This window comes from Aythya marila, assembly GCF_965140915.1.
Source record: "Aythya marila genome assembly, chromosome: 12".
In the NCBI taxonomy this organism is placed as follows: Eukaryota; Metazoa; Chordata; class Aves; order Anseriformes; family Anatidae; genus Aythya; species Aythya marila.
The window spans coordinates 10,014,978-10,037,462 of NC_139053.1; the positions used below are offsets into that span (position 1 = coordinate 10,014,978).

Below are 22,485 nucleotides of genomic sequence, written 5' to 3' on the forward strand. Positions count from 1 at the left end.
GGGTGGCTGTGAGCCAGCTATGGCTCAGCCAGCACACCGTGTATTGGGGCACTTGTTTGTTTCAAACACACGCTCAGAGCTGACGGCTGTGCTTCTGTGGGTGTTTTCTGATGCCAGCCCTGGTGCTGCCCTCAAACTGTGTGTTGCTTGCACCAAGGAATTCTTCCAGCAGTCAAAAATAATCGGTCACCTCTCTTCTCTAAGAGTTAGCTCAGTGTTGTGATGTTGTAATTGCTGGAACCCTGCTGGAATGGTGGCACTCCAACCCTCGAGGTTTAAACTGAATTTATATACGGCAATGCATTTGGGAAGTCACTGCTCTGGTCCCAGGCATGATGTATGGTTTGTTGATCGCTACACAGAGCGGCTGATCAGTGCTGCTCCCTAGTGAATGTTGCCAAACATGTAGGAAGGTAATAGAAATGAAATCCTTGCGTATGATTTTACTGCTTACAGTGAACATAAACCACAGCAGGAATGAGGTCAGCCACATCAGAGAATTTTTAAGGTGCAAAGAATGATGGCTTTCTAAAAACAATTCACAAGCTGGGAAAGAATTAACATCATTTTTCCTGTTTTACGTGTTAATATGCTTTATGCTTATTTAGCTAGTCTGCAGTTCCCAAGGTAACTTAAAGTGCTTATTTATTTTCAGAGAGAAAAAAATAATAGTTTTTCCCCTTAATTATTAACTGCTCTGTCTTGGACTTGGAAACTTGAGCTTGTAAATAGTTTAATTTGACTTAAAAATTTGAGTCTTTACATTGATTAATTTTTAGTTGTCTGTGAGGAAGGGAAGGCTGTTGCTTTGCAGTATCCTTAATCAGATAGAGTGGGGCTGAACACAGTCAGCATTGCCAGCTGGGGTCAGTCAAACATCATGCCAGTGGCTCTTTCCTATATGCCGAACATGTCTAGACTGAAGTGGAGTAACAGCCTTTGCGTTTTTTTGTTTGTTTGTTTGTTTTTTCCCCCACTTCTCTTGCATTGTAGAAATGTTCTAGAACTACGGGGAACTGTTTTCCCTCTTCTTAGATCCGTGAGGAAGACTTGCTTCCTGAAAAGTGCCGTGTGACTTCCCAGGTGTCTGAAATTGGAGATCCAAATGGTACAGTTAATAGGACTCCTGGAAATCCAACCCAGCTCTTGGCAGAAACATTTGCATGTTTGACAAGCTTTGCACAACACTAAAGGAAATGAAGGCCAATTATAGTTCAAGTCTTTTTTTGGCAGGCGGTACTGACACAAAGGTCGGTCATTTTCAAGTTTTTTTTTTTTTTTTAAAAGTAATTCCATTAATATAGCAAAGATGGCTATTTTTTTCAACAGTCACAAGGGAACAGCTTTGTCTTAACTGACATATTACAAAATTAGTACCTTTTTAATATTCATTTTCTGCCATTATGTGACTTTTTTTAGTGTGTACTTGAGGCTTTGCATGCCAGAGCTTGAAAATCTTGATCTGAAATATTAATGAATTTTCAGCTTCCTTTTTCTCTGTTGCTGAAACATGCAATAACCTTGTTTTCTGAAGAGCATTTAAGGAGAGAATAGGGAGAACGTCCCAGGAAGCTGTTGGTTCCTGTTGTAAAATGAAGAGGTAAGATTCCTTATCTGTTCTCTCTTCTGTTGAAAAGTGTTCTGTTGCTCTAGCTAACTAAACTCAAGACTTTTAGGGACAGATTGCCATCTTTAATGTGCTAACAGTGTAACTGGAAAGACAAAAGAACGAACTGCTGGTTACAGGGCCATGTGTTTAACTTTTTGGAATCTGAAGTCCTTGGGTAAAGCAAAACAAGTGATTCTTGCTCTCTGTAGCCCCGTGCTTTCTTGAGGAGCTTTGCAAATTTGATGTTAATCTACCAAACTTATCCTCTGTGTTTAAATTCCCTGCTCTTTTTAGATGCACTGATTTTTTTCATGTTACAGCTATTCTCTCCAGAATACTCCTAGAGATATGTGCAGTTAGGGCATTTGATTTCTAGCTAGATGATGCATTTCCCTTTTCAGTGCTTTTATAGTTCCATTTTGGGTATTTTGCAGTTTGAGTTGGAAGTACATAGCACCAAATCCAGTATTCAAGGCAGAAATCCCAGGGACTTCACAGACCCAGTGGTACTTACGTTGTCGTGCAGGCTATGATACATTTCCAGTTTACAAATGCCATCAGTATTTGCAGGAATCCCTTTGCAACTGCTCATGAAACTAGCACGTTGTAAGGAAGGTATCTTCTGAATTCAGCCTTGCCCTTTTTTGCTTTCCAAACTATGAGAATAGTGGGCTTGAAATAGTTGAAAATAGTTTGTTTACTCCACTTCAGCAATTTAGGTAGCAGAGCTCTTTCCAACGGGGTTTTAGTTTCAAGAACCTGTATTCCCCTCGCTGGAGAGCGAGGGTACAAATGAACAGGAAAGATTAATTGATGTCAGTGGTTGGAAAGACAGTTACCAAAATTCATGTGGTATCTTCCTTGAAGCAAGAAACAGATTTCAATGTTTCTGTACTAGGATTATTTTTTCGGCTCAGAGTTGGTTAAACCTATTCTTGAGGCATCACTTGAATTTCTTTCGAAGTGACTTCATACAGGACAACAGCAGCTACCTCAGGATAAAAATCTGCTTGGGGAAAGATGTGACAGCAAACCTGGTTGGGTTGAACTTGCCTTTCACTTGCACAGGCATTGTGTTGATGGCACCATACTCTGCAAATGTATCTTTGAAACCTTTCTCTGAGCCCAAGAACCAACCATGAAGCCTATCTTGCAAAAACCCTAAAGCAGCCACATTGTAGCCTTGAGTTTGATAGAAGCTCACAGGTTCAGGCAATGACTGTTGGAGCAGTCACTGCATCATCAACAAAAGAGCCCAACACCCAGTGGTGCCCCAGCACCCTGAGGATGTCAGTCCTGTGTGGGGATCAGGCTGCCTCTACCTGCGAGTCTTGCTGAGCTGAAACGACTGCATAAGCTGAAAAACTGGACTGGAGGGCTTTGCTGCTTAAGCTGAAAGTGCATCTGATAGTTCCAACTATCTTATCTCACCTGGTAGTTTTTAGATGTCTCTCTACATACATGGAAGAGGTATTTAATGCAGTAACTTTGACGCTCACCTTTGTATCAAAAACTGAAGATCAAACAGGCTATTTATTCTTAGTACTGGAAGTCTCCGTACTCTCCTACACAGTCTGTCTTGCTTTCTTCCCTTGCTGCGGGCCCCACGCGTCTCACATCTCCAGCAAGTAGTCTTTCCAGTGCAGTGTCCACAGGCACAACTTCTTGGTCCGTCTGTTCTCTTCCAACTTCATAGACCAGGCCAATGTAGGTATCTAGTGTCTGACCATCAATATCAGGATCAATTGTGCAGAAGGCTGCCTTCAGGTCTTCTGCATTCACCTCTCTGTTCAAAGAACAATTTCGTCATTTGCTGTGCTGTGGCATGGGAAAGGAATATTTATGTATTTGTGCCACAGTGAGAATCCACTTTGCTTGAAATGCAGAGCAGAGAGACCTTTTGATATTATCTCTGCTTCCACTAGTATTTTTTTAAAATATGCATGTAATAAAGTTGAGTACTAAATCTCAAACTGAAAAGAAGTTAGGAAAAGTTAGATTTCTACTAACCTGGGAAGACTTTAATTCTGCTCTGTTGTGCTTTATGATACCCTTTGTTACATAACTACATTTTCCCTTGTTAATCCAGTGCCCACCTTTGTCAGTACCTAACTTCCTGGGCATCTAACTCAGTTTCAGTGTTATCCTCATTGATTGGTGCCTGGCACAAGACTTCTCTAAGCAGAAACTACACGTTACTTGTCTTGTTTTTTAGGTGGAATTATTTATCTGATTTTCACCTTCAAGTCTGCAGTTGTCAGTCCTGCTTGTTTTTCTCATTCCTCAGAAGCAGTCTCTGAGGACATACAGGATTTTACTGCTGTTTTTGGAGAGCTGAAGAATGTCAACAGATGGACTTCAATTACTGAAGCAATCTTCTCTACTCACTGTCTGCCGTATCCCTTACAGGCTGTGTCTGTCCTGCCTCTTCTTTACCTTGTGCTCTCCCATTGCTGCTCCCAGTGAGCCTGTTCACTCTCATCTTGTTAGTTTTCTCATCCTGAGTCACCCTCCACATCTTCAGTTCCTTCCCTGACCCTTCCACACCTCATCTCCTGCTGTTATTCCCACTCCTTGGCAAATGCTGCTGTTCTCCCTGACTCACTACTTTGCAAAACCAGACTAGGGAGAAGTGACGCCTGGGTTTTTCACAGCACCTCCAGTCCACATGCCCCAAATACTCCTCCTTACCTGGAGCCTCCCAGCACTGTCTGCTCTTTCCACCCATTTACTCTTCTTCCATCTTGGCTTCCAGCACACTTGCATCTCTGTTCTTGACCTCCACTAGGCCTTTCCACATTTTTTTTTCCTGGTCTAATGTGTTGATCCCATCTGCCCTCTCTTCTCTGCTTCCCTCTGATTCCCTGATTGTCAGGCTATAGGCTCCTGTCTGACCATGGTTTCCCTTGCTCATCTCATGCTTCAGCAGTGAGCAGAGTGTGCCATAGATGCTCAGTCCCCTCGTGGATTCCAGGATCTTTATCCTGCTCCTTTCTTGCCTTTCTCCATGCTAGCATTGCTGTTAGGGGACTCATCCTTTGCACTGCTTGAGCATGTGCAGTGATACCATCTCTGTGGTATCACTGCAGGCACAGGAAGCAATTCAAGACCAGACCCAGTGCATGGGCACAGCAAGGTGTAATTACAGCTGGGACCTTGTGATAGCCCCTGCAGTAGCCACACACTCATGTCCACTGGGGGGTTCTCTTTGCACTCACTGTTCCGATCTATCGTCCCCATCAGCCTGTTCCCTTTATACTTACTTTAAATCTCCTAGGTTGTTCCTCAGCTCTCTCAGATACTCCTGCTTCTCACGGACGTACTGACTCCTGATCTTTGCAACAAAAGGTTCAGGGTTCCCCTCTTCATCCTGAAGGAAATTGCAGGCATGTTAGTACTAAAAATGTGTTCTTCCCAGTCTGGGTAGGAGCCATTCCCCATTGTATGCTAAAATAACTCAGCTTTGCTAGAAATGGAATTTTCATGAGAAAAGTGTAAATAAAGAGAAAATATGGGAAAACTCCTATCACAAAAAAGGCACAGGCTTGCACTGCAGATATCTGCAGTTGTCTGCAGCTTACTTTCAGGTGTTACAGTCTGTGGTGAGCACTGCAGGCTGTGGTAGTCTGATAAACCCAGTTAACCTGACAAATGTCATTTAAGTCCTCTGCCTAAATCTGAGTCAGAAGGAAAAAAACATAGATAACATCAGCTCACTTCTTTGAATAAGGATTTGTAGTCAATGAGTTCTTCAGTGCTGTCTAGCTGGTATCTGCTTGCATCAACAAGTTCTTGGATTGAACCTCGTCTTTTCAGGGGAAAAGCTTCCCTCAGAGCCATCCTATATGGAGACAGGCAACACAACGTGCTGTTACAGTATGAGCAGTTAACGAGTGCCAGTATGGCTGGCAGTGTTTTAGGTTACAAGAGTATGCCCGTATTCCATGGGCCAAATCTTCAAAAATTAATTGCTTTTAAGAGGATGCGCATTTCGAGAAGTACAAGCACCTTCAGATAATAAAACAAGGGCACAGTTTTCATCAGAGCTTTGGCTTCAGGTGAGCATTGGATGCTCAGCCATTTGGGAATCTATGAATGCGATGTGAGCATCAGTTAGCTGGTAGCTAGCATGTCTGTACTGGAGCTGTGTTCCCAGCTGAAGTGCTGGAAATGGCTGCTGCTGCTTCTCTGTGCCATAGCCCAAAGAAATGCTTTATCTACCTATTGCTTAAAAAAGCACATGTGATTGATCAACTGAGAGAAGACTGACAAATCTTGCAGCTGTAGTGGAATTGACAGAAATGCTTTGTGACCTGTCCTAGGAGCTCATGGGAGCACTGTGTAGGGTTCTAAAACTTCTCAAACTGCTCCCCAGGGAGCCTCGCTGGGGAGAGGTGCTGCCAGCCTGTCTCTCTGTACGTGTAAACTACCCCACATCTATTCTCAGGTATCTCCAGATTCACTACTCCAAACTTGCAGTATTCACATTATTCTAAACCTAATGCAGAAGTTCACAAGTACAGACTTGCTACAGCTGTCCTCACAAGAATTTTAAAGACAAAAACTGCTCCCCTGGCTGTGCTGACAGATAAGCAAAGCAGACACACTCAGCATATCACAACATCCAGCATGCACCACATATTGGGCAGAGCTTAGTGGGCAATGGTCATCCTCTTGCCTGAACTGCTCGCTGGTCAGGGATCCGCTGTTTGAGCTGTCGCAGGCAGCCAGCTCCTTTTGCAGGTTTGAAATCAGCTGATTCTGGAGGTGGTATTGTTCTTCACCTACCTGTGAAACAGGGAAGGTTCACAGATCAGTAACTGCCTTTTCTCTCATCCCTTGACTACCTTCAAGAAGGAAGCAAAACTGCAAAAGGACTGCAGTTGCTTCTAAAAAAGAAAATTTACCTGAAGTGCGTTTAGTGATCTACAAAGTGATTTACAGAGGTGCAGCACCGGGCTGCAGGTCACCTACCTTCCCTGTGAGTATGTTGTAGAATGAGCTCATGACGTGGTTTGATGGACAGAGTCGCATGTTCTCATAGAGGGTGTAAGACCATTCCATGGCAGAGGTGTCTCCATACCTCTTCTGGAGGTAGCTGAGAAAGAACTCGGGAAGAACAGGTCGCTTCCCTGTCTGCAGATAACAAACAAGCAACTCCTATAAGCAGCAGAGCTAAATCAATTTTGCCAGTTTGATTCCAGCTGTTTGCATGTAGTTGCGTCTTTTGTGGACCTCTGCTAACAGGGCTAGTGCTGGCTGGAGTCTTCCCCACTATTAGGTCATTCAAAATGTTTCTGTTAGGTTTATTCTCTACAGCCTGAACACGGAAGTTACAGTGAAGCTCTTCTGTTGCTGAGAATACTGATAAAGTCTCTTTTCTCCTGCCTACTGTTGTGAATTATATAGGAACTTGCTATAGATTTAGCTGTCAGATTTAGCTGAGCTTAGCTTGTGGGTTCAGACCTGGAGTGGTTGTTGAAGAGAAGTAAAGCCAGACAGTGATTGCAACATCCCTATTTCCCCAGGAAACCTAGCTGAAAGTAAGAAGAAAGCTGCCATAGAAAACATTAAACTTTTTGGGGCTGACCTTAGAGATATTTCTAGGCTTCTGGCTCAAGACAAAGAACCTGTAAAGTGGCTCTGCCTCTCGATGTTGCTCTCATAACTGAGGCACAGTAACAGGGCTTGTCTGATATCTGGGGAGGTGGTATTGTACTTAAACAGCTACTTTTCTTCTGTTGCTGAGTCTTGATCTCCCCAGGCAGGCAGCCAAATGTCTGTCTTGGCTGAGAACACACCTCACCCCTTTGGCCTCCACCTGCACTCCTAACCCACCCTGGCCAACGAAGAGGGAAGTATTTGTGTGCGTAACAAACCCAAAGCACTTTCATAGTCATTTGTTTAATGATATAAGTGATTTCTCAGTCCTTGCTTCCTCATTTTTTTTTCTGGCAGTGCCACTTGTTCTCTGGCACGAGCACAAAACCCTATGTACCTTAATAATGGTTTGGCGTGGGTTAGAATCAACTCCCTTCCCCTGCCCATAAAAAAAAACAAAACAAAAAAAACCTGGCCATGCTTTGGCTGCACAGATTTTGCTAATGCGTCCATTGCCTAAGAACAGACACCGCATAGTCCTGGTGCTCTCTAGACCAGGATGTTATCATCACACCCCAGAATAGCAGCAGTTGGTAGACCAACTGATAAGGTTTCAGACTCAAAAGCATGGCTGATTTAGCTCAGGGTGACTGCAATGCCTCCTCCCCTGGGCACCCTGCCTTGTGGCTTCTTCAGGGACACCTCAGCTGCTCTTGCAACAGCTGTTGGACCACTGTAGTTTTCAGCCCTGTACATCAAAGTGGTGCTGACTCGTGGTCTCCTGAATGTTTCTGAATTTGCAGTGGTGACTAGGCATGAGCTGTGCCATGAGCACTCGGCTGTCCCTGGAACAGAAGCTGCAGAAGAAGCCTTTTAGGCATAGGACGGTGCTAGTCCAGCTATCCACCTGACAATGTCATAATTAATGAGTCAGATCCGTGAGGAGGCCTGCCAGGCCACAAAGTTACCAGCTGAGGCTGTTCTTAAAATGCTTTACGCAGCTTTATGCAGATGAAACCCTAGGCAGGACATGGGTGAGACCCTGGTTTCCCAAAATCTTCCAGCTGGGCTGACTGTCACAGCAAATGTTGTTTACAAAGAAAGAACATTTGTCAAACCTGCTGTTCTAGTGCAATTTTCTCTTTCCAGATGTCTTTCAGGATGTCCACCACATCCTTCTTAGTCAGCTTTTTGTTCTTGACTTCGCCTACATGTCTGAGGTATACAGGAACCTTGTCCCCTTTGCCCTAAGTAATGGAAAAGAAACATATAGAGATAAGGCATTCCCCCCACTGGCAGCCAGAGCCGTATTCTTAGTGCCTAAAACCATTAAAAAGGAGCCATTTGTATGGCTCTCATTTCCAGTACTATGAGACAGCATCTCTGCAGTGTGTCTCAGCTACTCTAGGGTGAGAACTTAGTTCATGAGTGATTTTTGATTGACAAAATCTCTGTTGTATCCAGGCAGTTTTGAGTATATCTGATCTCTAGTGTCATGTATTTGCAGACGGTGAGATGTTAATTTGACTCGGCTATATAGTGGAGAATTAGTAAGGGGCTCTAGCCCACTAGTATGACCTGCATGCCTGATGATTCCTGTAGCATCGCTGCAGTGTGTGGCTGCTTCAGCTGTCTTCAACATGCTCACTCTCAAGTTCAGCTTTTCTATTGCAGCTGAGTTTCCCCAGCTTTAATTTCTTCCATGGTTACACTAATGGGAAGGTGAGCATTGAAGACACCAAGTCCAGCCATGAAAGCAATTCTGCCACTTTCCTAGAGGATTCGTATTACCAGTTAATCTTAGTGGAAACAAGCAGAGGAGAAAGCTTGCACATACCCGTCCAGGGAAGACATTCATCTCTTTTAGCAGTCTTGTTCCTATTTCTTCCAGAAGCACGTCCACTAGCTGATCGCTGGTCTTCCCCTCAGCCAGACAGCCCCACCGGTCAGCTCCGCCAGGAATCACTTCTGCAAGAGCAAAAAGACCCTCAGCTGCTGCAAGAGGAGAACGTGCCTATGCATACTGGTTTTGTGTGAATCCATGACGAGCATTATAATAATTACAGATCTCTAGACATCCAGTTTGTCTCCTACGGTATCTAAGGCAAAATGGAATAGCCTGCAAGCTCCTCTCTCTCCCTGTCTCTCAGGCTGCTTCACTAAAAGCCTAGGAGAAAACGGGATGTTGCAGGTAAGAAATACACCATAGCAAAGTGGTTAAAGAGGAGCTGAATACAGGTGGCACCTGAACACTTTGCCCAGTTTGGCCGGGGTGTGCAACTGCGCTGAGCTTGCTGGAGTTCAGTGAAGAAGTTGTCTCGCTCTTCTGCAGTCTCTCTCTGAATTTCCAGCAGTGTTTGATATTCCTTATGGAGCTGATCAAAATCCTTCTTTAGAGTCTCCATCTAAAGCACACAGAAAGAAGGATTTTAACAAACTAACTACAGCAACAGATTTTTTCTGTGGTTGGACAGATCAGGTGAACAGTCAGTGTAGTCCATGGATTTATGGAGAGCAATCCCTGGCTAATTGCTTTTAGATTGGATGAAAAATAAATTATAATTTTTTCTTGTTACCATTTCCAAAAACTTACAACAAAATATGTCAGTGACCCTTCTATACCTGTTTCTGTATTTAAAAACAGACCTTAATCTACTAGGAAATAGAAGGAGAAAGTTTTTTCTAGATGTCTTATGTGCATCTGCTTCAGATCCATTGATCTTTTTTTCTTTTTTTCTTTTTTTTTTTTAATGTGATTTGTTTTTGTTCTACTAGTACAAAAGTATATCACAATGCAGAGATAACCACAGCTCTAGTCTGGCTTTTGAGGGCTGTGCCTGTGTCTGTTATGCCATGATGAAGGGACATGCACAGTGGATCAAGCTGTGCAAATGGTCAGGGCTGGAATGAAGCTGCCAATGGCCCAAATGTGTCCTGAACAGAGCAACATGGCTTTTCTGACACACAAAGACATGCAGTATTTTCTTGCCTCACGGGGGGTTCTCACCCAGCCCTCACCACAGCTGTGCACTGGTTACATGGTGGGATTCAAGGTAGTCTCTTTTTCTTCCTCCTAGAGAGTAGTTTGTGGGACCACTGCCTTTCTGCCACTGCAGGGTTGGAAGCAGACCCTATCCTCGTCACACTGGTGTGTTATCCCTTTGCTATCCGACATGGCATTGCTTATGTGGAAGTGCAAGATGTGTAAGCTAAGCAGTCAAACCTTTATTCTGAAAAGGCAGCAAACAGATGCAACGTGAGGAACCTCATCCACTTCTATCACAGCTGGAAATTGCATTGATCAGCTCTGTGGTGGGGTTGATGACCCTGGCATTGCAGTAGGGTAAAGAAGCCATTGAAAACTATGAGAAAAGGCAAAAACCCAGCTAGACAGAAATTCATTCATAGCCCAGCTCAGCAGTAGTTTCACTTAGCTGTGGTTTGGACAAAACTGTGCCATGTATGTGAGATGAACCTAGTTAATTTATATATACATGTATGATGATTTCAGGCAGTATTTCCCAAGCTGTGATCTGCAGGCTCTCGGTGGTCTTTTGGCTGTTACTGCTTTTATCGTGTTAATTCAGTTAAAACGGATGTTAAAGGTTTGTGATGGTGTACTGATTTTGAGTGTTCAGATAGTCTGTGATACCAAAAGACTGTGAGCTTTAGGGGATTAGAAAACAGTGGCTTTTCATGTATTTCCATGTACAAGCAACAAAGATGTGCCTATATAGGAGCTCTGGGTTTATGGAATCCCTCTCCCAACCTGAATACTTAAGCATCATTATGTTTGCATTCATGTGGTACAGCTTGAAAATTAGGAGCTTATGCTCACCTCCTGTTGTAAATCAGAGTATTTTTTCTCCAGTGACTCAAACTCTCTCCGGGGGACAACATCTCCATAGTCTGCTATCATTGCATTCAGCTTCACCTGGGTTTTTGTGAGGTCCTGCCGAGCTATCTTTAATGCCAAAGTTAACTTCACCACATCTTCACCCTTGACATCTTTAAACAATAGCCATTGATGAAAATTTATGATAGTAAAACTGCAGTCATAGTTTTCTAAATCATCTACTAAGCTCCTAGATCACACAACCCTACAAAATGACCACAAAAGCTGAATAGGTATGGACTGTGTTATGAGTAGAGAACTGCAGGTCTTGGAGTAACCTGCAGTGTTTACATTCACATTACTGTTTACATTCACATTATCGTCCTGCCTGCTCTCCCACACACATGTATTCAAAAGCTCAGGCTTGGTTTTCATTAGCAAGGAAAGGAGCACAGGCTGGGAGAACTCTTAGGCAGATGCGACAGCTGTAGCCAGTGAGTATGAACCAGTAGGATGATGGGTGCCTGTAGCCAGACTGGATTAACAGAGATCCCATACTGAAAGGGTCCCTACCATCTCTGTGCCACCAATGCCAGTAAGTTGCATAAATTAAGGTATTTGCAGCTCCGGAATTTCAGCAGTTTTTTCATCTTTGTGGACAAGCATCAAGGTGTCAGCTATGGCTGGGTAAGATGTGATGACTTGGCACAGGAGTCAAAAAATATAAAAGAACCTTTGCACTGGGCAGCTCCTTCCTTCAATTTACCCGTAACGCTAATTAAGAGCATACAAGTATATAAGTAACGGCTTATTGAATCAGGTCAGACTATTAGGAGGTACATCCCTGCCTACATATTTATGGATATTTTGTCTATGAATTTGTCTAGCTTACTGTAAGAATCAGAGCATATCTAATGATACTGCTGAGAAACTCAACACTGTACCCACGGGTATGCACTTGGGTCTCTGGGCAGGACAGGTTCTTGTGGAGATCCACTTTCCCTACCTTGGACTTGGTGCCGTTTCACGTTCAGCTGTTCGTTATGCATATCATTCAGTTTTGCTAGAAGCAGTTTGCGGGCATTGTACTCATTGAGGTAGCGAGTATATTCCTCAGCTATACTCATCTGCAGACGCTCCACCTGCAGGAAACAGAGGCTTGAACTTATCAGGAGCACAGAGCAGAACCTAAGGAGCAGAGAGTGGTGTAAGGGATGCAAAGTGGGGGAAAAAAAAATGCAGCAAGAGAGTGGGTGAGAGATAACACTGTAGAAAAGGATGGCCTGATGGAAACATGACAGAAGGATTCAAACTCTGAAGAAGTGTGTAGAAGAGTGCTCCATCTGTGTTTAGCCTTCTAGAAAGTGAATTACATAAGTTTCATGCTCTGGGTTACACCACTCCTCTGTTGTAAACCTTATCTAGAAAAACCTCCCAGTAATGTATTCTGTTGCTGGTCACGCAGGAAAAAAAGCTGCTACTCTTCCCATAGGCAAAACTATCAGAAATCTGGAACTCTATGGACTGGGATTATGTGTAAAATTGTAGTTTATTCCCATGATGTGCATTTAATTACAAGATCACATCCTGCCACTGCTGATACCTACCTTATGTGCTACATAAGGAATGAATGAATGAATGAAGGTGTTCTTTTACTTTCCCCCCACCCATGGCTGGATCCTGGGGTTAACTGCCTCATCTGGAACTGGTGATGAAGACTTAGCAGCCCCCTGCTCAGGTGCTCTGAGACTGCCCTGGTGGGTCGTGGCTCTGACTGCACTGAAAATCACCCTCAGCTCCTGGCTCATCCTCATGGAGCAGCCCTGCTCGTGTTGCTCTCTAGCAGTAGTATTATTTCAGCCTCAGTGCCTGAAACTGTTTGAGACCTGCGTAAACCAACAATTTAAATTGGAAAGACTTAAATAATCTTGTCAGTAGGTACCAATGTAACTTACTGGCAGGAGGATGAATGATACAGATTTAAAGATGCTAAAGGTACAATGTTGTAAGGAGTACATGTACTTTTAAGTGAGAACTTAAAATGCTAGTACTAGAATTTTCTTCCTCACTTTAAATGTGACTCTGCAAGAACCAGATGGGACAACAGATACGAGTGAAGACCTCTGACAGCAGCAGAACAGCCTATCCCAAGGGAACAGGATGTTCTCTGGAGCTGGCTGAGATCCAGTATCACTACCGTACCAGATCCAGTATGCCAGATGCTCAGTGCCCGCTCCAGAACTACTACTGACATCAAAGGATGAGAGGCTGGGAGGCAAGAGATGAGATGTATAAAAGACATCTAATTGAAGCTAGGAAATGTTTGACTCATAGTCTAATTTACCTGAGTCTGAAGAGAACTCTTCTCTTCCTTCATGTTGTCAATAAACTTTAACAAATGTTGTTTCTCTTGCTTTAACATATCTATTTCAACTTTCTCCTTTTCCTGCAGTGCCAATATCTGCTGGGAGCACTCCTCAGACACAGTTGTGACCATAGCCTTCAGGGGTTCTAGGGCACGAATTGTCTCCTTCTGATGAGCTAAAGAAAGCAGAGGTGGGTTCTCACAATGAGCAGCAAAGCCTGAATTTTACTCAGCTGGGATGTTGGGTATTCAACCCAAAAACAGTGCATGTTGGAAGTGGGAGTGAACACAGTGCTTTTACTACCTGTCCTGGTGAGCCTCTAAGGAGTGGGAGTAGTGTAGTTTGAGATCATATTCAGTCATTTATCTAGCTGTGCATATGAACCTCATAAACATTGTTATGTACGGGTTTCTGGTTTTAGTTAATGCTGTTTATCATGGTTTGGAAAACAAAGGATGAACAGTATTTTATTTTGTTTTCTTGAGTATTTACAGTTTTGATGAAATATAATAAGCACAGGTGACTTCACATTTCACTAGGTGGGAAGTTGTCATTGTTTAAGCACAGGCAGCACATGGAGCTAAAGACAGCTAGTAATTAGTAGCTTACCATCTTTTGTGAAGGCACATTCTCCATAAACTTTGATCTGCTTTCTTGTCTCCAAATTCACGGTCTTGTGCAACCTTTAGTTTACAAACATGTCTGCATGTTCTCCTCTCTATTCAGGAATGCACTTGCTTCTTTTGCATTTCTCATCAGTACATCTAGTAAAGAACTTATGCACATACTGGCTTTCTCTGCTGTAATTTGTACTTTTCACTTGCAGCTACTTCCCCTTCGACTTGAAAATTTTCCTTAAAATACATATCTGGCGAGACTAGTTCTGGTACTTGACTTGGGTCCCAGTTACTGTTACATGGTAGAATTTCATCTGACACCATCTCCTTGGTGTGGAGGCTTGTTTTTATGACTAGGTGGAAGTCCACCAGGAGAATAAAACGCTTAAAGACAGGATATGGTGTGAGTCAAATGAGGCTGTGGCAAAGGTTTTGATTGCTGAATACAGCACACACAGCAATACCCTCTTCTGAACAGAAGGGTAGAAATGCTGGTGGATGCTCAATAATCTGATTTGCAGATTTTTCCCTCCTTGATAAAACCCAGTATTAGTATTCATGTATAAATACTGTGCAACAAACCTTGTATTTTAAAACTTAAAATGCATACATAAATCTAAGAACAGGAACTACTTTTCTTATTATACTTGGGTGTGAGTTTCCTTCCTGCACTATAACTGTACCAAAGGTTTTTCAAAACTCTTTCCACTTGTACTAGGACAGCTCCCCAAGAGAGAGCAAAAATTAGAGCATTAGCATAGGGATTCTGCCACTGTACTATTTGGGTTCTCAGTGTAAGCTAAGAACACCATGTTAAAACTTCAGCAGACTTGTTCTGGGGTGTAATTTGAGTGTTTCACAACTGGCTCCTGACCACACGCAAACCCTTTTAAGTGCAACAGCATGCTTAATTGTAGCTGCCTAGTATGTCAGAAGCTAGACTGAGCACAACTAGTTGACTGCCAAAGTGATTATTTTGTAGTGTGGATGCTGGCCAGTGTCATTTAAGAGCATTAGCTCTCTGATGACCTCTCATAACTCATGCCAAGAAAGGAGAGACATTCTCCCACTTGGAAAGAATTCAGGCTGTGGTACAGCTCATTGCACGTATAGGACAGTTGAATGTGCCCAGATGTCTCACCAGCACAGAGGAGCAGATGTGAAGCCTCTGTGGACACAGCAATCTCAGTATAATTTTAATCAAGAAATGGATGCAGCTGTGGATAACATTGTTGTGAAGACCTCCCCTGTCACTCCGTTTCCTCTTAAAGGAGCTCCCAAAACAGAATCTTTATCTCAGATTAAGCTAACAGCTGTGGGGATAGCTCTCCTTCACAGTGCTACATCTCAAATACTGCTTAATATCTTCACATTCATGTGGATTTACTCCAGAAACAATGCTAATAAAGCCTCTGTGCTGTCTCAGCACAACCTTAATAACCAAAAGAGCTGCAGCTGCAGTCATACGTCCAGTTCTGGCAGAAGACAAATAATTGCAAGCAGCCAGTACAGGCTGCACATCCCTGTTCCTATTAGAGGCTTCTGCTTTCTCTGGTCTGTGTGCTCAGCTATGCTACTCCAGACTTTGTGCTGCCAAAACGATGCAGCTAAACATACATTGTAAGCAGTACAGTATTAGGACAACATTTAATTAAGTAGTAAGATTGTTTTTTTTATTTATTTCTTTAAAAATAGATTATTCTGACTGAACTGGGAATATGCAGTAATGCTAGCACATTTATAGGGAGAACTCCCACCAGCAGTGGATGCAATGTTGAGCACCTTCAATGTCATACAGTCCAAGCTAGCATGGAATATGACTGGCAGAAAAAAAGAGCAAGATAAAGCTGTTAAATCACTTGGACAAAAAGATAATAGTTAGCTGAGAGAAACAATGCTGTGTTATAGAGGGGGTTTAGGTTCTGCTTCAAAAGGAGCTGAAATGCTGTAGATACAGCATGCTTGCTAGGTCATAACCAGTTATGCAGTCATACATCATGTAAGAATAAGAATAATTTAAGATAAACAGTTAGGAGAACAGTTCTACAAATCAGTCATTTTCCTTCCTTTTCTCTTTTATACTTTCTGTTCTTAAGACACTTACTTTTGTCTCTTCCAAAATATAAAGTTATCATAAAGGATACATTTTACTGCATCTCCAGAGACTTCAAAGAATAAGAAGGAGAAATACCATATCCAAGCAATATGGAGGAGTCAAAAAAAACCAACACTTAAATACAAAAGATAGTTAAATATATTAAAAAAAAAAAAAAAAAAGGCTTCAGAAAGCAGTACAATATAGACTGCAGCACAGACACTAGTAATTTCTCTGGGATCTGAAGCAAATAAATGTTTGCTAAAGAGTTCTGGAAGGAAACTGATAGTTTAAAAAATGTTTTTATGTAATGATTAATACTGACTCATTTATGTGACTGAAGTGCACTGTGCAAAGAAAGATTTTTGCCTACAATGAGTAATTAGGTAGCCCAGGTAACAGGTACTGGGATAAACAGTACATGTCCTTTAAGAGACTGTCCTGGTAGAAAACTGTTGACACTTGACAGCTGCTCAGTGCCTAATGTGAAATGAGCTCTTGGTTACAGTCTATTTCTAGCCCTCTGATTGTTTACAAAGTACTGGTATCACTGCGGCATCTTAACACCAAGAGAAGTTTAAAGCACACTAAGAATGGACAGGGAACAGCCAGTTCAGTTCTCTGCCCTGCCTTGCTTCGGGAGTAATTCAAGAATCAAGTTACCGGTACAAGTGCATCCAAATATATTAGTATGATACGCTCCACTGTAGACATGACTGTTCCAGAAAAACCTTGAGACATTGCCATTGCCTGAGCTGTCTATGTAGTGGAGATTAAAAAAAAATATAAGATAAATAAAAACCTTAAATCTAAAAATTTGATAAATTATAGAAAAACAAACAACTATGTTACATATGAAGGAAATAGACTCCTATGTCACATCTGGGCCACAGGAAGACTCCACTAATGGGCCAGAAGGATAGTTTTATCAGTTGACACATATGTATGTCATACATATTCAACTTCCACTGAACTATTCTCTCTCTATATATTTTTAGAATGTTTACTCTCTATATATATTCAACAGAACTTATCAGCTGTGTAAGACATCTCCGTTAATGTTCCCCCACCAAAGTTAAAGAGCTTACCCAGTGTAGCTTCATATTCATTCTTTATAGCTGACAGCAAGGGCTTGTAGGTCTTGAAGTTGTCTATGAAGAATTCAAAGATCTCTCTGTAGGGCTGAGAGAAGAAAGAGAGCTTGAGAAAATAGTGGCACATTTCTCAGAATTCAGATCATTGTTGTCTTACACAAACAGCATGACGGTGAGAATAAGTATAAAAATACTTCTACTACATTGTATTTTGTCTCTCCATCTCTGGTCCACAGTCCCAAATTTGTCATGCACAGGTGGAATGACTTCCAATACTGATAGACACCACAGCATGACAGAGAGAAGAGATTTTAGTGCCAAAGAAAAGCTTAAATTAAGTCTGTCAGAGCACAGCTCCAAAACAAAAATGCTGCTCTTCAGATAGAACTGACTAGAACTCAAGTTACAATATGGACAATTTTAAAGATATGTAACAAGATCCCATTGCTGATTTTGTTGCCTATTTTGTCTACTTAAATGATAAGCTCTTCAAGGCAGATAGTCTCTTGCTGTGCAGATGCCGTCCTCACCAGAGTAGATCTTGTTCAGAGAGGACAGTCAGACTCCCACGTTGTATCTGGGTCTTGGGAAGACTTCACTAGCAATAGGTAATATTCTCACTGAGTGTTCCTCACTATTAAGCACAATTAAACACGTCTTGTAAGACAGTCAAAAATATTTTCAAAGCATAAGCACGTTTATGAAACCTGTTTTCTCTTGCCATTAGTCACTCTATTTCTCTCCATTCTTTTCCATATACCACTTTCTTTCCTCATCGCTACAGGATTCCCTTGGGAATGAGAATTTGAATTAATTTATGCAGAGAAAATCCAATTCAAACTTCCCACACTGCGTAAATGCTCTAATTGCAGGATATTACAAAAACAGGAGTACTCCTACTCTGTGTTTTGAATTGAAGTGGTGGTTTTCAATAGGTATGTTCTCAAACACAACAAGCCCCCAGGATCAGATACAGTAGAAACTACTAATTTGGGGGATCCTAATTATGCTTAGGCAAGAGCTAGATGAGAGAGTCCATTCTTGTCTTTTGCAGAAACCTAACTTCAGGAATGAGAATTTTACAGTGAAAATTTTGAAACCTACACACTTTATGGGTTTAGGCAGGAGTTCAGTGAGTAAATTGTTTCACACCCACTTTAGATTACTGTCTTTTTGACTACTTGGCCTTTGATTTGAAAATGGAACAGTTACAGAAAATGTGAAGTATGCTACTCAACAACGTGTAAACCCAACATATAAACTACAACATGAGATAGAAATTGCTTTCTGAGCAAGTTCTCTAACTTGAGCTGCAAACCCACTTATCCAATACGACTCAGAGGTGCATACTCTTCCTGTCTATTTTCTTTGGATGAGCAGTTTAAATAACCAATCTCAGGATGTTGTTTCAAGTCAACAGAATCTTGTGTCAGACCTGTAACCTCAGTTCCTGGGAGTTCCTTTGAGTCAGGTCAAGATATTGCAGTTCTTTCCTTAAGTAAGACTCCAGCTGCTCCAAGTAGCGTGGCTTTGGAATGGTAAGAAGGGCCTGTTTATTGCTGCAGAGACACAGGAAAAGAAAGGACACGTAGCCTCGTGTCATGTACATAGGATTGGACTCATAATAAATCAGCTTGAGGACCTTGGTTTTCTTCCTACTGTGCATTGCTTCACAGCCTCACTTTTTTGACCTCACTTTGCCTCACTTTTTTTTTTTTTTTTTACTGTAGCACTTAATATATTCTCTCATGTAAGGAAAAATCATGAAATGTACATTGGATGATTTAAAATTCCTCTGTGGAGCAGAAGACTATTCAAGAATGCTGTTACTATTAAAAGTATGCTTTCCCCTTCATGATACTTTTTGGTATAAAAAGACAAGTGAGTTTTTTCTCTGTGTCCAAAAAGAATAAATGCTAATTACATAATTGAAGAGAGGTCAAGGAAAACAAGTATTTCAAAAAAGGTACTGATAATTTACTACATCTGCTGAGGTCCTAGGCCAACTGTCCCTTTGCTGGATGCCATCATGCCTAGTTCATTATTACATTAAAAACAGAATTAAAACTGAAAAGCCCAGCTACCCTTAACTGTACCCTGCACAGCTGTCCTGCAGGTCTGTCAGGGCCCTGAGTACACCAACAGGCTCTGCAGTGGCCTCCCCTGCCCTAGGGGCTTGGAGCTGTGTGATGACAGAGCTCTAACTGGGGATCAGGGGTTAGGAATAGGCTCAGGCGTGAGACAGACCTGTGAAAAGCCTCCTCGGGGGACACTTTGCTCAGTGGCTGTAACCCAGCTCAGCCCCTGGATTCAGAATCCCTTGATTCTTGCCGGAGAAGCAGGAGCAATGCTGCGTCTGCCACAAGGGAAGGGGAGCTGGGACCCCGGGGTGACAAGGCAACCAGCAACAGTGACCAACGGGACACAAACAAGAGAAGCAGAGCAGGTCCCCTGATGGTCAGTGATCATCCTTCATGATCACCGCAGGCGTGAGGAAGGCCCGATGCCAAGCTTGGGATGTCAAGTCAGCAGGCCAGGTACAAGACAGACGTGGCTGCAACATGGCTCAAGCAAGAAACAGAGGCGAACGTGCCTAAGTGAAGGCTTCTCACAGCTTTTCTTATAGCACCTGATCACAGGTTACCCAGCTGTGCCATATCAGGACTTGTCTTGAGCCCAGGCACCCAAATGTCTGGGACTGGACAAGAGCTTGTGGAGCCTGTTGGGGCAGTCAGGGCCCTGACAGGATCCTATGAAATGTAGGTCAGTGAATCATTAAATGATAGCATTTCTTGGTACGTTTATACTAAGCACGGCTGCTATTACATAAATATTTGACATATCCTGTAGAGCTACCAGTCAGAACCAACAATATTTTTTGGTATGCCCAAGCTTTGTGGAATATCCCAACCTCACTATTGTCACTAGTGCTGGAAGAGACCCTACTCTGTAAATTCGTGGTTTTCAAGAACCGCTTCCAGCTATCCTGTGGATTAGCTGTGCTTACCTAGGCATCCTCTCCTCTGGGGCACAGCAGGGTTTATGGTTCTTTAGCACTGTCTGCCCTGATGCAAATGCAGGCCATGTGGACCAATGGCCTCTAGCAGAAAGCTGAAAAGACTGAAAAGAGAGAAAGGATTAGGTTCTAAGAGCACTACAAAGACAACAGAATCAAAATGAGGTTGAAATACCTCTGATGATGCCTCACAATCACAAACTGCCTAAGAGTGTAGTGGAATAGAAAGAAGAGGGGCATACCGAAACTCTCCTCAGCCAGGAGTGAGCACACCTGAAATCCAAGTAAACTTTTTGTTCTTTGAAGTAATCATCTTCCCACACCAGTACAATTTTATAAACACCTCTGCACGTCTCCTGATGGCTGTGCTGCCCAGACTACATGATTGTGGGAAAGTGTTGATCTCTTTGGGTAAAAAATGGTTTCATGATCTGCACTGGGAAATTAAAGCATCACACAAATCAGAACCTTGCATTAATCCAGATGAAACCCAAATAACAGGTTTGACTTCGGTCTTGTTTCCAGTACGGAGCTTTGCAGTGGAGCATGTCCCATAGCGAGGGTGTCTTGAGCAATGCCGACTTGTGTGAATTGTGAGTTTTAAATGCAGGTTGGTGACCCTACACAAACAGCTGGATTTCCAGCGGTGTACAACTTAATGAGGACAAGGTCTGAGGAACAGTAAAAAGTGATAACTGAAATTTCTTTCAGAAACTAATTTCTGCCCTTAGTGGCACTAAGGGACACGGTCTACTGATGGGATTCAGTACAGGCTGATGGTCTTGAAGGTGTTTTCCAACCTACATGATTCTCTGATTCTTCTGAAAGCAAAATCTTGTTAATCTTAGGAGTCTGTTAATTAATTTCTCTCTTGGAATTACCTCAGTATTTCTTTCTGGGGAAAAAAAGGACATCTACGCTGGATTGCTCTATTTTATTAGGACAACCAAACAATTAGTATGATGTTGTTCAATATAAATACTTTCCTATTCTGCCTGTAAGCTTTAAAAGAAAATTAATAATGTGCCAACAGAAGTCTGAGGCCAGAGATGTCACTGTCAAAACCTAAACTTCAGACTGACTAAGCCTTGAAACAGTTAAATGTAAAGGCTCAGAAGCTTAAATGCCTGATTTTCACTGCAAGAAGCATGAGGATTATATTGGAGAAACAGTGGGATTCCAGTCTATTGAGATTTGAATTTTTGTTTTGTCCAATGAGGAAAATGCTTAGAGAAGGTCCCAGCTCTAGCGAAAGAGTAATACTTAAGTTCTTGTATTACTGTAGCACTTACAGCTTGTCACAGAAGTGGCACATTCCCGAAATACAACCAAAATGCCAATGAGAAAAAAACAACTCCAAAATAAAAATGAAGGGGTTAAGGTCTGTAAAAGTCGTTAGTACTTTGTTGGTGTACGTGTTTCTGGGATTTATTTTTTCATAATTTGGATATACTTTCTCTCCATGCTGGTTTATTTTAATTACTAAGACTGATGCATACTATGGAGCAGATGTTCCTGTTGGCTGTAAGATGCTTTTAGCCTGCAATTAAACAACTTGTGGTTTCTTTCTTTCCTTAGTTTAAACTATATGGGTCAAATTCTGGCTGCAGTATTTGGCACGTATGTCCACACAACTTGTTGCAGCCAAGAACGACATTTATATTCCTCTTCTCTTTCCTCCACCCTTAAAGATCCTGTAATTAATCCACAAGGATGACACCTGAATCTGAAATACAGGAGTTTGCATCACCACACAACTTCCACCCGTCCCCACCCCCCCTTCGTTCTCAATTAAACAAAATATAAAGATAATTAAAATTGGCTTGACTTCCTAATAGCTTTGGATGATCCCTGGGCTTCCAGCAAGATCCCAAAGCCCACTGTTGGGCGAGGGCTGGGTGTTTCGCTGGAGTTCTTGAACTCACCGGAGCCTTCTGTTTCCTTGGCAGGACGGATTTCAGGCTGTTTGCGTGCATTTGGCAATTTGCGGTCTCACAGGGAGATCCGAGAGAGGCCCTGGGCAACAGCAGAGAAGAACATGGAATATCTTAAAAAAAAAAAAAAAAAAAAAAAAAAAAAAAAAAAAAAAACAATTAACTAAATGTACAGCTGAAGACAGAATCTGGCTGCTGTGTACCTAAAACAAGCAGCCAGTTACGCGGTGCCTGAGGGACGGGAATGCCCAGCAGGTTGATGTACGCGGAGGGACGGATGGAAAGGTTGGTGCCACAGCGGAACGCCAGGACGGGCTG

The 22,485-nt window shown here is 42.4% G+C and overlaps 1 protein-coding gene across 1 annotated transcript; it reads right to left on the reverse strand.

Moving 5' to 3' along the window:
* Nucleotides 1-2,040: 2,040 nt before the first annotated feature.
* TSNAXIP1 (translin associated factor X interacting protein 1) lies at nucleotides 2,041-22,481 on the reverse strand. The gene is made up of 17 exons (XM_082769875.1): nucleotides 22,371-22,481; nucleotides 22,159-22,249; nucleotides 20,225-20,337; nucleotides 18,653-18,776; nucleotides 17,212-17,305; nucleotides 13,390-13,586; nucleotides 12,043-12,187; nucleotides 11,049-11,218; nucleotides 9,456-9,615; nucleotides 9,048-9,178; nucleotides 8,329-8,457; nucleotides 6,584-6,745; nucleotides 6,288-6,397; nucleotides 5,327-5,450; nucleotides 4,873-4,979; nucleotides 3,109-3,395; nucleotides 2,041-2,382 (listed from the first exon to the last, which is right to left on the reverse strand). Exons 2-16 carry the CDS (start codon nucleotides 22,207-22,209, stop codon nucleotides 3,149-3,151), a joined length of 2,064 nt encoding a protein of 687 aa, XP_082626001.1. The 5' UTR covers nucleotides 22,210-22,249; nucleotides 22,371-22,481; the 3' UTR covers nucleotides 2,041-2,382; nucleotides 3,109-3,148.
* Nucleotides 22,482-22,485: the final 4 nt, after the last annotated feature.